The sequence below is a fragment of the Somniosus microcephalus genome, chromosome 2 (assembly GCF_052327205.1).
Source record: "Somniosus microcephalus isolate GS21.2 chromosome 2, FLI_Smic_1.0, whole genome shotgun sequence".
Lineage (NCBI taxonomy): Eukaryota > Metazoa > Chordata > Chondrichthyes > Squaliformes > Somniosidae > Somniosus > Somniosus microcephalus.
Window position 1 is genome coordinate 350,019,046 of NC_140988.1, and position 18,202 is coordinate 350,037,247.

The 18,202-nt window shown below is 45.2% G+C and overlaps 1 protein-coding gene across 5 annotated transcripts in view; it reads right to left on the reverse strand.

Moving 5' to 3' along the window:
* ptpra (protein tyrosine phosphatase receptor type A) overlaps positions 1–18,202 on the reverse strand; it is a 323,319-nt gene that overhangs the window by 138,203 nt on the left and 166,914 nt on the right. For 4 of the 5 annotated variants that reach the window (XM_085975515.1, XM_085975518.1, XM_085975516.1 and 1 more), the window contains exon 5: positions 5,668–5,688. The exons of the other annotated variant lie outside the window; for it this stretch is intronic. In XM_085975515.1, coding sequence (XP_085831641.1) covers positions 5,668–5,688 — 21 coding nt within the window. The remainder of the gene's footprint in view (positions 1–5,667; positions 5,689–18,202) is intronic. 5 annotated transcript variants of the gene reach the window in all.

The following is an 18,202-nucleotide window of genomic DNA, read 5'->3' on the forward strand; positions in this document are numbered from 1 at the left end:
ACCCTCTTAAGGCACTAACGGGTGGCGCAGCCCACTGAATTTCTAGGCCGAAGTGTTTAAAGTGAACAAACCCCCAGGGATAGAGGTTGTATATCTCGAGGTACTGAGAGCACTAGGGATGAAATTTATTTGGTGCCAACAATCATAATGAGAAAGTTAATAAATGTTCGGAGTGTCTATTGACAGCACTGTGTCAGCCAATGAGTTGGAGGCACGGCGCAACTTAGAGCAGGACTTGCAGCATTTACTCAGCAAAGTCTTTTTAAATGGACTCTTTAAATAGTGTCTGTATGAACTGCAGCAAATAGAACTTAGTAACTTCTCCTGATAAAAGCAACGGGATTTTGCCAGAAATATGCAGTGAGTGGAGCATAGTTGCATACAAATTATGTGTATAAAATCAATCCCAGTCATTTGCACCAGTAATCTCCACTCCTGCCAGGAATAATCACTATATGCAGCCATGAACGTTAGGGCAATACCACTAGATTGGAAACAAGCTAACTATATTTCAGACTCAATATCGAGTTCAACAATTTCAGATCATAACCTCAGCCCCTATTACATATTTACTTACTTTTTTTTCCACCCCTTTGTTTTGGGTTTTCCCTCCCCCCCCGCCCCCTTGCCTTTTTTTTCTCTCTCCCACATGGCAGCTGTCTCTCATCCTGCCAGTACACTTCACACCTAATCTCAGCCGTCTTTTGTCTCCACTTGTCCTATCACCATCTCGTCTGGTTTTGAATACCTCTTAATGTCTCTTTACTTCTTTTGTTCTATCGCAGCCCTGCCTTCGATCTATTTAATTTCCTTTCCAGTTTTGAAAAAGGGTTCACCCGAAACGTCGACTCTAATTTCTCTCCACGGATGTTGCCTGGCCTGCTGAATTTTTCCAGCATTTTCTGTTATTTCGGATTTCCAGCATCTGCAGTATTTTGCTATCGTAACTATATTCAAAAATGGGACAAATCTAATCTGGTCAGTCACAAGTCAGGAGTGTGATGGAATACTCTCCACTTGCCTGGATGAGTGCAGCTCGAACACTCAAGAAGCTCGACACCATCTAGGACAAAGCGGCCCATCTGATTGGCACCCCATCCACCACCTTAAACATTCACTCCCTCCACCACCAGCAACCTGTGTCTGCAGTGTGTACCATCTACAAGATGCACTGCAGCAACTCGCGAAGGCTTCTTTGGCAGCACCTCCCAAACCCGCGACCTCTACCACCTAGAAGGAGAAGGGCAGCAGGCACATGTGAAGAGAAAAAGATTGGTGAAGTCAAGCGTAGGTCCCTTGCAGTCAGAATCAGGAGAATTTATAATGGGGAACAAAGAAATGGCGGACCAATTAAATACATACTTTGGTTCTGTCTTCACAAAGGAGAAAACAAATAACCTCCCAGCGATGTCGGGGAAAATAGGGTCTAATGAAAGGGAGGAACTGAAAGAAATCAGTATTTGTAGGGAAATGGTGTTAGGGAAATTGACGGGATTGAAGGCCGATAAATCCCCAGGGGCCTGATAATCTACATCCTAGGGTACTTAAGGAAGTGGCCCTAGAAATAGTAGATGCATTGCTGGTCATCTTCCAAAATTCTATAGACTCTGGAACAGTACCCATGGATTGGAGGGTAGCTAATGTTACCCCACTATTCAAAAAAGGTGGTAGAGAGAAAACGGGGAATTACAGACCAGTAAGCCTGACATCGGTAGTGGGGAAAATGCTAGAGTCCATTATAAAAGATGTAATAGCAGAGCACTTGGAAAACAGTGACCGGATCGGACAAAGTCAACATGGATTTACAAAGGGTAAATCATGCTTGGCTAATCTACTGGAATTTTTGGAGGATGTAACTGGTAAAATAGATAAGGGAGAACCAGTGGATGTGGTGAATTTGGACTTTCAAAAGGCGTTCGATAAGGTCCCGCATAAGAGATTAGCGTGTAAAGTTAAGGCACATGGGATTGGGGGCAAGGTATTGACTTTGATAGAGAACTGGTTGGCAGACAGAAAGCAAAGAGTTGAAATAAACGGGTCTTTTTCCGAGTGGCAGGCAGTGACTAGTGGGGTACCGCAGGGATCAGTCCTTGGACCCCAGCTATTCACAATATATATTAATGATCTAGACGAGGGAACCAGATGTAATATCTCCAAGTTTGCAGACGACACAAAGCTGGGTGGGCGTGTGTGCTGTGAGGAGGATGCAGAGAAACTCCAGTATGATTTGGACAGGTTGGGTGATTGGGCAGAAGCATGGCAGATGCAATATAACGTGGATCAATGTGAAGTTATCCACTTTGGTGGCAAAAACAGGAAGGCAGATTATTATCTGAATGGCAATAGATTGGGAGAAGGGGAAGTGCAACGAGACCTGGGTGTCCTTGTGCACCAGTCGCTGAAGGTAAGCATGCAGGTGCAGCAGGCGGTTAAGAAGGCAAATGGTATGTTGGCCTTCGTAGCGAGAGGGTTTGAGTACAGGAACAAGGATGTTTTGCTGCAGTTGTACAGGGCCTTGGTGAGACCACACCTTGAGTATTGTGTGCAGTTTTGGTCGCCTTATCTGAGGAAGGATGTTCTTCCCATGGAAGGAGTTCAGCGAAGATTCACCAGGCTGATACCTGGGATGGCAGGAATGACGTATGAGGAGAGATTGGGTCTATACTCGCTGGAGTTTAGAAGAATGAGGGGGGATCTCATTGAAACATAAAATTCTGACGGGACCGGACAGACTAGATGCAGGAAGGGTGTTCCCGATGCTCGGGGAGTCCAGAACCAGGGGTCACAGTCTAAGGATAAGGGGTAAGCCATTTAGGACAGAAATGAGGAATTTCTTCACCCAGGAGTGGTGAACCTGTGGAATTCTCTACCACAGAAGGCCGTAGAGGCCAATTCATTAAATATATTCAAGAAGGAGTTGGATATATTTCTTAAGGCTAAAGGGATCAAGGGGTATGGAGAGAAAGCAGGGACAGGGTACTGAATTTGGATGATCAGCCATGATCGCATTGAATGGCGGAGCAGGCTCGAGGGGCCAAATGGCCTACTCCTGCTCCTATCTTCTGTGTTTCTATATCTGTTATTCTATCTCCCCCCGACTGTTTGGGGGCCTATAGTACACTCCCGGCAAAATGCTTGCCCCCTTTTTGTTTTTAAGTTCTACCCATATGGCCTCATTGGAGGAACCTGCTAAGATATCATCCCTCCTTACAGCAGTAATTGACTCCTTGATTAATATTGCAACACCCCCTCCTCTTTTACACCCTCCTCTGTCTCGCCTGAAGATTCTATACCCCAGAATATTGAGCTGCCAGTCCTGCCCCTCCCTCAACCATGTCTCTGTGATAGCAACAATATCATACTCCCATGTGTTCATCAACATCTTCAATTCATCTGCCTTACTCGCAAGATTCCTTGCATTAAAATAAATGCCATCCAGCCTTGCCATACTCCCTTGAGCCGTTAGATATTTGCTCTGCCTTCCAGGCTGACTTGTTTTTTCCTCTATATTTGGCTGTGCATCACCCCTTACTATCGCTCCACTCTGTATCTCATGCCCCTGCCAAGTTAGTTTAAACCCCCCCAACAGTACTAGCAAACCTCCCCACAAGGATGTTGGTCCTGTTCCAGTTCAGGTGCAACTCGTCCGACTTGTACAGGTCCCACCTTCCCTAGAAGCAGACCCAGTGATCCAGGAAACTAAAGCCCTCCCTCCTGCACCAACTCTTTAGCCACGCATTCATCTGCTCTATCCTCCTATTCCGATACTCACTAGCACGTGGCACTGGGAGTAATGCAGAGATTACAACCTTTGAGGTCCTGCTTTTTAATCTGCTACCTAGCTCCCTAAATTCTTGTTGCAGGACCTCATCCCTCTTTCTATATATATATATATTAATAAACAAGTCTAACTTCAGGATACTAGAGAATATCTACGCTATAGTAACAATTCATCAGCAATTATAAAGTACAAGAGACCATAATAATAACTTGCATTTATATAGCGTCTTTAATGTAGTAAAATGTACCAAGGCACTTCACAGGAACGATTACCAAACAAAATTTGACACCAAACCACATGAGGAGGTATTAGAACAGGTTAGTCACAGAGGTAGGTTTTAAGGAGCATCTTAAAGGAGGAAAGCGAGGTAGAGAAGCAGAGAGGTTTAGGGAGGGAATTCCAGAGCTTAGGACCGAGGCAGCTGAAGGCATGGCCACCAATGGTGGAGCGAAGAAAATCAGGGACGCACAAGAGGTCAAAATTGGAGAAGTGCAAAGACAGGGAGAGAGGCGCCATGGAGGGATTTGGAAACAAGGGTGAGAATTTTAAAATCAAGACTAGGGAACGGCGTTTGTGGAGTGGACTGACAACAATGGCTTCGATCTTCCCAATATTTAATTGGAGAAAATTCCTGCTCATCCAATACTGGATGTCGGACAAGCAGTGTGACAAATCAGAGGCAGTGGAGGGGTTGAGAGGTGGTGGTGAGGTAGAGCTGGGGATCATCAGTATACATGTGGAACCATACGTATTTCCCATTATAACTCCCAGTCCCCGATGGACTAGATTCAACATTCTTGTCTTTGCTTAAAAATCATTCCATGATCTTGCCCCTCCCTACCTCTGCAATCTGCTCCTGCCCTATGCATCAGATGACAGAGCCTTCAACCTGATCTATACACTGGAACTCTCCATAAACATCTCTGCCTTCTTGCCTCTTTCCTCACCTTCAAATGCCTACTGAAAATTTACCTCCATGGCCATTCCTTCAGCCAGCTCCCCCATTCCACTGAAGCGACTGGGATGTTTATGTTAAATGCAAGTTGTGATAAAGACCATTTTGCCAGACATGCCTGTTATTTTCTGGTTGACCCCAACACTACCTTCCCCATTCTCTTATCTCTCTCTGTTTCTAATCCATTTATAGCATATACGGCAGCATTGCTTCACCTTAGAAGATCACTGGGCGAGTGATGGCAAGTTGACATGTTCATGCATTCCCAACCAATTGGTTTCAAAAAGGTGTTTTTATATTGCTATTTACTGTTGCAGCCTGCAAAGTGTGGCCTTTGCTTGCTGTCGTCCCTTGGTTATACCACCAAGTTGTTCCAGTCACCGTGTAGCCCTGTCAGAGTCCAATTTAGAAGGCCGGCCAGGGGGCATATCCTCATTTGGATATGCCATGTCTTTTACAAACTGGAATTTCAAAATAGTTGGGAATCTTTACATGTCAATGTGTACTTCTCATGTTTTGAGACACTACCCAAGACCAGCTCCCCTCATTTGCTTTACAGAAACTGGCAGCTTTAATCCAGCTGCACATTAGTCCAGCCATTTAAGGGAATTATGCATGGTCTAGGGATACCAAAAAAAGTAAAGCAATAAACTTTAAAATGGACAGAACGCTCATTGAAGAAAATTGAACATAAATTCCAAGTTAAGCATTGATATAATAAATGATCAAGATAAGAGTGCCAGTGGTGTGTCGGTACTAACGCTTCCTCTCGGTGTTGAGGCTTGCAGCTTGATAATGACATGGACTGCACGGAAAGAACAACTTCTGCCAAACATGGAGGTTGAGTAATGTAAAAACGGAAAAAGCTACAGCAGTTCATGTGAAATGGAAGGGGGTGGAAAATTGTGTTGCTTAAGATATGAACTCTTACCTGGACCAGCAGTTGTTCCACCTGTGAGGGAGGAAAAATTTAAAATGTATTACTAATTTTATTTTAAAAAAACCCACATTATTTAGTATTTTTAACCAGTTGCTGTTGTGATTTTATGAATTATTAGATACATTTTTGGGAGGGGGGTTAAGTTACCAATTTGATCATTTTCAATTTATTTTGTTATTTTTATTTTGCTTTTATTCTATAAACTATACAATCAGTTGGTTTCATAATGACAGAATGTTTGCAGTAGACATGATGCAACAGAAGTCAAGGCTCTTTAGAACAGATTAAATTAGTTCAACAGTTCTAAAAGTTGCCCTACATCTATTCCAGAGAGTACCAGAGTGGGGGAGTGACATTTAAATTTGAACTTTGTGAAAAGAATGAAATTAAAATGTTGAAATTTTTTAAGTTAGCGCCACATAAAGCAGACAGAACTACTGTAGTTTTGCAGTTCATGTACTTTCAAGAAACGTATTATTGATCAACTAGCCAAGCCATAGAATGCAAACATCTCCCACACACGTTTAAATGCTGTAAATTATTTAAACAAGCATATAGCAAATGAAACATGTACAGTTGACATATTTTCTTCAGACGAAGATGAAACCTTCATAGAATTTATATTTATTTTCAAAATGTACCGATTTGAATAAGCAATTCGAAATGACCATTTCCAGTCTGATCAGATATCGCAGGCATACATTTCTATGAAAACCTTCACATTACAAAAATCCCTTAATTAAGACTGCAGCACTATGTTGATTGAAAGACCAGGCCTACTACAAATTATAATAATTTATCCAGTTAAAATTGATGCATGGAACTTCGTTTTTCCCTCCAATCTGAGGTCGGAATTGCTCTGAAACATGAACAATCTAACCTCATGGATATAACCAACCTGTCTGCATTGCAGACCCACCTTAGGTTAATGTTACACTATTGACAACCACATTCCCCATAAGGTGCATGTCTGCGCAGTCATGCACCGATCGCGAGGTTCCGCGCAGGCTGCTCACCAGCTGCTACCTCTGGAAGACATACCGTGCATGCTCGGCCACTCAGCATATTTAAAGGGCATGCGCAGGGGGGAAAAAAGTTCGAGGGAACATTGATTAGCAAGTGTTACAAATCCTCTCAATTTACAGTTTTATTGAGTAATCAGTTCATTATTGCTAAATAACTGCAGTCAGTATACATTATAATTGTATAACAAAAACACATCCCTTTGCAGGCTTGACACAGAATTGGCACTAGATTATCAGTTCACCAACACATCAACATGATGAAACACTTCAGACACAGCTGAAACATGGATACCAGGATATTCAGGAAACACAAAAATAAATTTCAATGCCAATATTGCACAAACATCTTTTTTTTGAAGAATGTCATTATTAATCATAGAATTCTATGATTCTATTAGGTACACATTACACAGAGTCAAAATACAAACACCTCAACATTTTGACCTTCATTCTGTAACTCATTCATCTAATCTGTCCCAAATTCATTTTTTGTTGAAACTGGTTATAGGTCTGAGTAAATGTGCTTAAATCAGGCATCTGATCCAGTGAATTACATATTCTGAATCAGTGCCATTTTAAATGAGCCTACCATATACGGAGGAAGGGAAGAGAGGGAGGGAGGGGAAATAGGGAGGGAAAGAAGGAAAGAAAATGAAGGGGGAGGGAAGGGAAGGGAAGGAGGTCAAAGGTGGTTGATACAAAACAATCCCTAGACAACCAAATTATTCTGTTTACAGCAAAGGTATTTAGTAGAAAATAACTATGCCATGATGTGAGCTGTTCTGATATCATTCATTATTATTTATTACAAATCTTGCATATAGCACACATCGTCTGTGTCACACATACTTCCTGCAACACGATTTAGTATGGCCTACCGCCTGGCTCCCAGGTCAGCTCATATTGTTAACGGTTCTCTCCTCAGGTACTGTCCTCTCTCCTTAAAATCTGCCGTCATCACCCCCTGCTCAAAAAAACAACCGCTGACCCCTCCATCTTTGCAAACTACCGCCCCATTTCCAACCTCCCTTTCCTCTCCAAAGTCCATTAACACGCTGTCGCCTCCCAAATTGTTGCCCATCTTTCCCAGAGCTCAATGCTTGAATCCCACCAATCAGATTTCTGCCCCATCAGTACCGGAACAGCTCTTATCAAAGTCATAAATGACATCCTATGAGACTGTGACAAAGATAAACTACCCCTCCTTGTCCCCTCGTCCTTTCTGCAGCCTTTGACACGGTTGACCACTCCATCCTGCTCCAACGCCTCTCCACCGGCGTCCAGCTGGGTGGGACTATACTCGCCTGGTTCCATTCTTATCTATCCAGTCATAGCCAGAGAATCACCTGCAATGGCTTCAATTCTCTTCCCACTCCTGCACCGTTACCTCTGGTGTCCAAGGATGTATCCTCAGCCCCCGCCTATTTCTCATCTGCATTCTGTCCCTCGACGACATCATCCGAATACACCGCGTCAATTTCCACACGTAGGCTGAATACACCCAGCTCTACCTCACCACCACTACTCTCAATCCCTCCACAATCTGTAAATTGTCAGACTGCTTGTCCAATATCCAGTATTGGACGAGTAGAAATTTCCTCCAATTAAATATTGGGAAGACCTAAGCAATTGTCTTCGTTCCCTGCCACGATCTCAATTCCCTAGCCACTGACACCATCCCTCTCCCCAAGAACTGTCTGACGCTGAACCAGACTGATCACAACCTTGGTGTTGTATTTGACCCCGAGATGAGCTTCCGACCACATATCCACGCCATCATGAAGACTGCCTACTTCCACCACTGTAACATTACCCGACACCGGCCCTGCCTCAGCTCATTTACTGTTGAAACCTTCATCCGTGCCTTTGTTACCTCTAGGCTTAACTCAGAGTCACAGAGTTATACAGCACAGAAAGAGGCCCTTCGGCCCACCGTGTCCGCGCCGGCCATCAAGCTGTCTAATCTAATCCCATTTTCCAGCACTTGGTCCATAGCCTTGTATGCTATGGCGTTTCAAGTGCTCATCTAAATGCTTCTTGAATGTTGAGAGGGTTCCTGCCTCTACCACCCTTTCAGGCAGCGAGTTCCAGATTCCAACCACCCTCTGGGTACATAGATACATAGAGATAGGAACAGGAGTAGGCCATTCGGCCCTTCGAGTCTGCTCCGCCATTCAATGAGATCATGGCTGATCTTCGTCTGAGATCATAGCTGATCTTATCAGTTCAGTACCCCGTCCCCGCCTTTTCTCCGTAACCCTTAATCCCCTTAGCCTTCAGAAATATATCCAATTCTCTCTTGAAAATATTTATTGAATTAGCCTTCACAGCCCTCTGTGGCAGGGAATTCCATAGGCTCACCACTCTTTGAGTGAAGAAATTCTTCCTCATCTCTGTTTTAAATGATTTGCCCGCTATTTTTAGACTGTGGCCCCTGGTTCTGTGCTCCCCGGCCATTGGAAACATTCTCTCTGAATTCAGCCTGTCCAGGCCTGCCATAATTTTATATGTTTCGATGAGATCCCCTCTCAATCTTCTAAACTCCAGTGAGTACAAGCCCAAACTATTTAATCTCTCTTCGTAGGTCATTCCCGCCATTCCAGGTATCAGCCTGGTGAATCGCCGTTGCACTCTTTCCATGGCAAGAACATCCTTCCGCAGATGGGGCGACCAAAACTGTACACAATACTCCAGATGCGGTCTCACCAGCACCTTGTACAGCTGTAGTAAGGTATCCCTATTCCTATACTCGAACCCCCTTGATATGAAGGCCAACATACCATTTGCCTTCTTAATCGCCTGTTGCACCTGCATGCTCTCCTTCAGTGACTGGTGCACAAGAACACCCAGGTCCCTCTGCACTTCCCCATCTCCCAATCTATTGCCATTTAGATAATAATCTACCCTCCTGTTTTTACCCCCAAAGTGGATAACCTCGCATTTATCCACATTATAGTGCATCTGCCACGTATCCGCCCATTCCCCCAACCTGTCCAAATCACACTGTAGCCTCCTGACATCCTCATCAGAGCCCACCCCTCCTCCTAGTTTAGTGTCGTCAGCGAATTTGGAAATATTGCATCCAATTCCCTGATCCAGATCATTTATATATATTGTGAACAGCTGGGGTCCCAGGACAGATCCTTGCGGCACCCCGCTGGTCACTGCCTGCCACTCCGAAAACGAGCCGTTTATTCCAACTCTCTGTTTTCTATCCGCCAGCCAGTTCTCTATCCACGTTAATACTTTGCCCCCAATCCCATGAGCCTTAATTTTGCATGATAATCTTTTGTGTGGAACCTTATCGAAGGCTTTCTGGAAGTCAAGGTACACCACATCCACTGGCTCTCCCCCATCTATTCTACCAGTTACCTCCTCAAAAAATTCCAGCAGATTAGTCAAACACGATTTACCCTTTGTAAATCCATGTTGACTCTGTCCGATCCTTTCCCCATTTGTCAAGTGCTCCGCTATTTTATCCTTAATAATGGACTCTAGCATTTTGCCCACAACCGATGTAAGGCTTACTGGTCTATAATTCCCTGCTTTCTCTCTACCCCCCTTTTTAAATATTGGGGTAACATTAGCTACCCTCCAATCCACGGGTACTGTTCCCGAGTCAATGGAGTTCCGGAAGATGATCCTTAGAGCATCTGCTATCTCCAGGGCCACCTCCTTAAGTACCCTAGGATGTAGTTTATCAGGCCCTGGGGATTTGTCAGCCTTCAGTCCCCTCAACTTACCCAACACCATATCCCTAGAGATACTAATTTCTGTCAGCTCCTCCCTCTCATTAGTCCCTATGTTTGCCGATATTCCTGGGAGGTTATTTGTGTCCTCCTTTGTGAATACAGAACCAAAGTATGAGTTTAATTGGTCTGCCATTTCCTTATTCTCCATTATATATTCTCCCGAATCGGACTGCAAGGGACCGACTTGGGATTTTACTAGTCTTTTCCTCCTGATATACCGATAAAAGCTTTTGCAGTCTGTCTTTATGTTTGCTGCAAGTTTACTTTCGTATTCTATTTTCCCCTTCCTGATTAATCCCTTTGTCCTCTTTTGCTGTATCCTGTACTGCCCCCAATCTTCTGGTCTGGTGCTTTTTTTTGCCAGTTGATATGCCCTTTTTTTTGATTTTATGCTGTCCCTAATTTCCCTCGTTATCCACGGTTGAGTCACCTTTTTAGGTTTATTTTTATGCCAAACCGGTATAAACATGTTCTGGAATTCTTCCATTCTATCTTTGAATGCTTGCCATTGTCTATCCACTGTCAATCCCCCCAGAAACACCACCCAATCAATCTTACCCAATTCCCGTCTCATACCCTCGTAATTCCCTTTATTTAAGTTCTGGACCTTAGTCTCTGATTCAATTTCCTCACTCTCCATCTCGACTGAGAGCTCGATCATATTATGATCGCTCTGACCCAAGGGGCCTCGTACAAGAAGATTGCTGATAAGTCCCTTCTCATTGCACAATACCCAGTCTAAAATGGCCTGATCTCGAGTCGGCTCCTCGACATATTGGTCCAGATAACCGTCCCGAAAACATTCCAGGAATTCCTCCTCCTCAGAATTTTTACTAATTTGGGTAGTCCAATCAATATGTAAATTAAAGTCACCCATGATGACAGCTGTGCTCTTATCGCACGCTTCTCTAATTTCCCTTTTTATGCCTTCCCTCACCTCCATATTACTATTTGGAGGCCTATATATCACACCCACTAACGTTTTTCTCCCCTTGCTATTTCTCATTTCTACCCATACAGATTCCGTTTCATCCGAGTTAATATCCTTCCTTTCCATTGCATTAATCCCCTCCTTTACCAGCAATGCTACCCCACCTCCCCTACCTTTTTGCCGATCCTTCCTAAATATTGTATATCCCTGGATGTTAAGTTCCCAGCCTTGCCCACCCTGCAGCCACGTTTCTGTAATCCCAATCAAATCATACTTGTTTACCTCTATTTCCACAACTAATTCATCCACCTTGTTCCTAATGCTTCTAGCATTAAGATACAAAGCCTTCAGGCTTGCTTTTTTCACACTCTCATTATGAATTAGTTTGGCCCTTTGTGTTTCTCTCCTTTGCTTATTGCTTCTCACCTTTCTACCATCTATTTCTGACTTCATATGACTTCCCTCTTTTCCACTACCTAGGTTCCCATCCCCCTGCCAAATTAGTTTAAATCCTCCCGAACCGCCCTAGAAAATATTACCCCGAGGACCTCGGCTCCCTCACAGTTCAGGTGTAGACCGTCCCCTTGGTACAGGTCACTCCTCCCCAAGAACTGGTTCCAATGCCTCAGGAATTTAAATCCCTCTCCCTTGCACCACTGCTCAAGCCACGTATTTAGCTTATCTATCTTACTCTCTCTAAACTTATTAGCTCGTGGCACTGGTAGCAATCCAGAGATTACTACCTTTGAGGTCCTACTTTTCAATTTAGCTCCTAACTCCCTAAATTCAGCTTGTGGGACCTCCTCCCTCTTTTTACCTACATCGTTGGTACCTACATGTACCACGACAACTGGCTGATCCCCCTCCCCCTTCAGAATGCTCTGCACCCGCTCCGAGACATCCTTGACCCTTGCACCAGGGAGGCAACATACCATCTTGGAGTCTCGGTCTCGGCCACAGAAACTCCTATCTATCCCCCTTACAATTGAATCCCCTATCACTATAGCCCTATCCCTCTTTTTACCGCCCTTCTGTGCAGCAGAGCCAGTCATGGTGCCCTGAACCTGGCTGCTGGTGCCTTCCCCTGATAAGTCATCTCCCCCAACAGTACCCAAAATGGTGAAAAAGTTTTTCCTCTAACCTCCTGCCCCCTGGTTATTGACCCCTATACTAAGGAGAAAAGTTCCTTTCTATCTACCCTATCTGTGCCCATCATAATTTTGTACACCTCAATCAGGTCCCCCCTCAGCCTTCTCTGCTCTAAGGAAAACAACCCCAGCCTGTCCAGTCTCTCTTCATAGCCGAAGCGCTCCAGCCCAGGTAACATCCTGGTGAATCTCCTCTGCACCCTCTCCAATGCAATCACATCCTTCCTATAGTGTGGCGACCAGAACTGCACACAGTATTCCAGCTGTGGCCTAACTAGCGTTTTGTACAGCTCCATCATAACCTCCCTGCTCTTATATTCTATGCCTTGGCTAATGAAGGCAAGTATCCCATATGCCTTTTTAACCACCTTATCTACCTGTACTGCTGCCTTCAGGGTTCTATGTACATGCACACCAAGGTCCCTCTGATCCCCTATCCTTCCTAGGGTCCTGCCATTCATTGTGTATTCCCTTACCTTGTTAGTCCTCCCAAAATGCATCACCTCACACTTTTCAGGGTTAAATTCCATTTGCCACTCTTCTGCCCATCTAACCAACCTGTCTATATCGTCCTGTAGCCTGAGGCTTCCCTCCTCGCTATTTACCACTGCACCAATTTTCGTGTCATCTGCGAACTTACTGATCATACCTCCTACATTCATATCTAAATCATTAATGTACACTACAAAGAGCAAAGGACCCAGCACCGATCCCTGCGGTACACCACTGGACACAGGCTTCCAGTCACAAAAACAACCTTCGACCATCACTCTCTGCATTCCAATGCATTCCTGTCTGTCCTCCCACGTTCTACCCTCCATAAACTTGAGGTCACCCAAAACGCTGTCGTTCATCCATGCGATCTTTAAATGTTTGCCATTGCCTATCCACCGTCAGCCCGTTAAGTAACATTCCTCAATCCATCCTAGCCAACTCGCGCCTCATACCATCGTAATTTCCTTTATTTAAATTCAGGACCCTAGTCTCTGAGTCAAACACTTCACTCTCCATCTTAATGAAGAATTCTATCATATTATGATCGCTCCGCCCCAAGAGGCCTCGCACAAGATTGCTAATTAATCCTTTCTCATTACATAATACCCAGTCTAAGGTGGTCTGATCTCTAGTTGGTTCCTCGACATATTGGTCCAAGAAACCATCCCGTAAACACTCCAGGAATTCCTCCTCCACAGTATTGTTACTAATTTGGTTAGCCCAATCTATATGTAGATTAAAGTCACCCATGATAACTGCTGTGCCCTTATTGCACGCTTCTCTAATTTCCCATTTAATGCCATCCCCAACCTCAGCATTACTGTTTAGGGGTCTGCATTCAACTCCCACTCACGTTTTCTGCCCCTTGGTATTTCTCAGCTCTACCCATACAGATTCCACATCATCAGAGCTAATATCCTTCCTTACTATTGTGTTAATCTCTTTAATCAGCAATGCTACCCCACCTCCTTTTCCTTTTTACCTGTCTTTCCTGAATATTGAATACCCCTGGATGTTGAATTCCCAGCCTTGGTCACCCTGGAGCCATGTCTCCGTAATCCCAATTATATCATATCCGTTTACATCTATTTGCGCAGCTAGTTCATCCACCTTATTATGAATGCTCCTCGCATTAAGACACAAAGCCTTCCGGCTTGTTTGCAAATTTGCAGACGACACAAAGCTGGGTGGGCGTGAGGAGGATGCAGAGAAACTACAGGATGATTTGAACAGGTTGGGTGATTGGGCAGAAGCATGGCAGATGCAATATAACGTGGATAAATGTGAGGTTATCCACTTTGGTGTCAAAAACAGGAAGGCAGATTATCTGAATGGCAATAGATTGGGAGAAGGGGAAGTGCAATGAGACCTGGGTGTCCTTGTGCAGCAGTCGCTGAAGGTAAGCATGCAGGTGCAGCAGCCGGTTAAGAAGGCAAATGGTATGTTGGCTTTCGTAGTGAGAGGGTTTGAGTACAGGAACAAGGATGTCTTGCTGCAGTTGTACAGGGCCTTGGTGAGACCACATCTTGAGTATTGTGTGCAGTTTTGGTCGCCTTATCCGAGGAAGGATATTCTTGCCATGGAAGGAGTTCAGTGAAGATTCACCAGGCTGATACCTGGGATGGCAGGAATGACGTATGAGGAGAGATTGGGTCGATTGGGCTTGTACTCGCTGGAGTTTAGAACAATGAGAGGGGATCTCATTGAAACTTATAAAATTCTGGCAGGACTGGACAGACTAGATGCAGGGAGGATGTTCCTGATGGTCGGGGAATCCAGAACCAGGGGTCACAGTCTAAGGATAAGGGGTAGGCCTTTTAGGACAGAAATGAGGAGGAATTTCTTCACCCAGAGCGTGGTGAACCTGTGGAATTCTCTACCACAGAAGGCAGTAGAGGCCAATTCATTAAATATATTCAAGAAGGAGTTGGATATATTTCTTAAGGCTAAAGGGTATGGGGAGAAAGCAGGGACCGGGTACTGAACTTGAATGATCAGCCATGATCGCACTGAATGGCGGAGCAGACTCGAGGGGCCGAATGGCCTACTCCTGCTCCTATCTTCTATGTTTCTATGTTTATTTAACTCTTAGACCTTTTAGAATTATTATTTACTGTGGCCAAGTTTGATTTACACCCTTGATTTCTCTGCCTTCCACTTTTGCTTTTCTCCTTCCTGTCTTTTGCTTCTATCCTTGCTTCCCTTTCCTCTGTCTCCCTGCACAGGTTCCCAACTCCCTGCCATTTTAATGTAAACCCTCCCCAACAGCACTAGCAAACACTCCCCCTAGGACATCAGTCCCAGTCCTGCTCAGGTGCAAACCGTCCTGTTTGTACTGGTCCCACCTCCCCCAGAATTTGAATCCCTCCCCCCCTTGCACCATTCCTCTAGCCACGTACTCATCTGAAATATCCTTCTATTTTTACTCTGACTAGCACGTGGCACTGGTAGCAATACTGAGATTACTACCTTTGAGGTCCTATTTTTTAAATTTACCTACTAACTCCCTATATTCAGCTTTTAGGACCTCATCCCGGTTTTTACCTATCTCGTTGGTACCTATACGCTACCATGACAACTGGCTGTTCACCCTCCCCTCCAGAATGCCCTGCAGCCGCTCCGAGGCATCCTTGACCCTTGCACCAGGGAGGCAACATACCATCCTGGAGTCTCGTTTGCGGCCGCAGAAACACCTATCTATTCCGCTTGCAATAGAATCCCCTATCACTATAGCTCTCCCGCTCTTTCTCCTCCCGTCCTGTGCAGCAGAACCACCCATGGTGCCAGGATGTTGGCTGCTGCTGCCTTCCCCCAATAAGCCATCTCCCTCAACAATATCCAAAGTGGTATATCTGTTTGAGAGGGGGATGGCCACAGGGGACCCCTGCACTACCTGCCTGCGCCTACTACTCTGCCTGGCAGTCACCCATTCCCTTCCTGCCTGTGCAGCCTTTACCTATTAAAATTCACCTGACTGCGCTTTTCACAATCAGAACGGTTTGGCTTAAAATATTTCAGTAGTAGTTTAGTAGAGGCACAAGCCATCAAGCATAAATCATCGCAATAAACTAAGGGGGAAAAATTGAGTCGCGCCCCCTTCAGGGCACTAACTTTGCCACGGCGCTACTTTTACCGCCCCAAAAAAATTAGCGCCCCCACGGCCGAAATTGAGTGGTAGCGCCCCAAGAGGGAAGTGGGGTGCTACTGGAAGTGCCCCACCTCCCGCTAGGGGTGCTGCGAGGGAATATTGCAGCACTATGTACCACAGCGCCAAGAGCTGCGGCACGTCGCGCCGCGTTATTGCAGGCCTTCCTCTCCGACTTAAAGGGGAGGGGTCTAGCGCAGCGCGACCCAGGGCCCAGCTGGACGACCGGGGATTGGAGTGCCAGCTAAAGAGCCCAGCACTCAAGAGAAGTGCCGGGCTCATGTAGCGCAGCCGGCACTCCGCGGCGGGGTGGGGGGGTGGTGTGCTCAGGAGGCATGGGATGGCAGCGGAGGCAGGTGCTGGGAGGCAGCCAGCAACAAAAATGGTCGCCCGGCATCTCGCTTTTAAACAGCCCCGCCACGGCCGCAGGTAGGCCCCGCTGACCCCGTCGAATATAGCGTCCGGCGGCAACTCGGGGCACTACCGAAGATCGCGGCCGGGGCACTGCGCACGGCGATGCAGTCATCGCCGGCGGCGCAGCACCGCGGGGTGCTAATGGTTACCGCCGCCGCTAACCTCCCGCTGAATTTCGCGGAGGCGTTGGCGGTGCCGCACCCGGGTGCCAGTTGCTTTGCGTCCAGTTAGCCCAAAGCAACTGAATTTTTCCCCCTAAATCCTTCTGATATAAATAAGTGGGGACTGCAACAGCATTTGTGAGTAGCCTGCTAGAGATCAAACATGTCCAATTAGCAAAATGAGAGGGAAATTATTAGAGGGTAAAACCACTTGGTTTTCCTTTTGGCTAGCAAATGGTTATCAAAGCTGCACTAGCAGAAGCCTGACAGCAGGTTACTTGGCAGAGAAATTAAACAAATACTTTGTGTCTGTCTTCACGGAAGAAGACGCAAAAAAACTTCCAGAAATAGTGGAGAACCCAGGGTCCAGCGAGAATGAGAAACTGAAAGAAATTAGTATTAGTAAAGTAATAGTACTGGAGAAATTAATGAGACTGAAAGCCGATAAATCCCCTGGACCCGATGGCCTACATCCTAGGGTTTTGAAAAAGGTGGCAAGAGAGATACTGGATGCATTGATTGTCACCTTCCAAAATTCCATAGATTCTAGAACAGTTCCCGCGGATTGGAAGGTAGCAATCATAACCCTACTACGTAAGAAAGAAGGGAGAAAACGGGGAACTACAGACCAGCTAGCCTGACATCAGTAATAGGGAAAATGCTAGAATTTATTATTAAGGACGTGGTAACAGGGCACTTAGAAAATGATAATAGGATTGGGCAGAGGCAACACGGATTTATAAAAGGGAAATCATGTTTGACAAATCTGTTAAGAGTTTTTTGAGGTTGTAACTAGCAGAATAGATAAGGATGTGGTGTATTTGGATTTTCAGAAGGCATTCGATAAGGTGCCACACAAGAGGTTATTAAACAAAATTAGGGCTCATGGGATTGGGGGTAATATACTAGCATGGACTGAGGATTGGTTAACGGACAGAAGAGAGAGTAGGAATAAACGGGTCATTTTCGGGTTGGCAGGCTGTAACTAGTGGGGTACCACAAGGATCAGTGCTTGGGCCTCAGCTATTCACAATCTATATCAATGATTTGGATGGGGACCAGATGTAATATATCCAAGTTTGCAGATGATATAAAGCTAGGTGGGAATGTAAGTTGTAAGGAGGATGCAAAGAGGCTTCAAGGGGATATCGACAGGCAAGTGAGTGGGCAAGAACATGGCAAATGGAATATAATGTGGAGAAATGTGAAGTTATCCACTTTGGTAGGAAAAATAGAAAAGCAGAGTATTTTTTAAATGGTGAGATTGGAAAATGTTGGTGTTCAGAGAGACCTGGGTGTCCTTGTACACGGATCACTGAAAGTTAACATGCAGGTACAGCAAGCAATTAGGAAAGCAAATGGTATGTTGGACTTTATTACAAGAGGATTTGAGTATAAGAGTAAAGACGTCTTACTGCAATTATATAGGGCCCTGGTGAGACCACACCTGGAGTA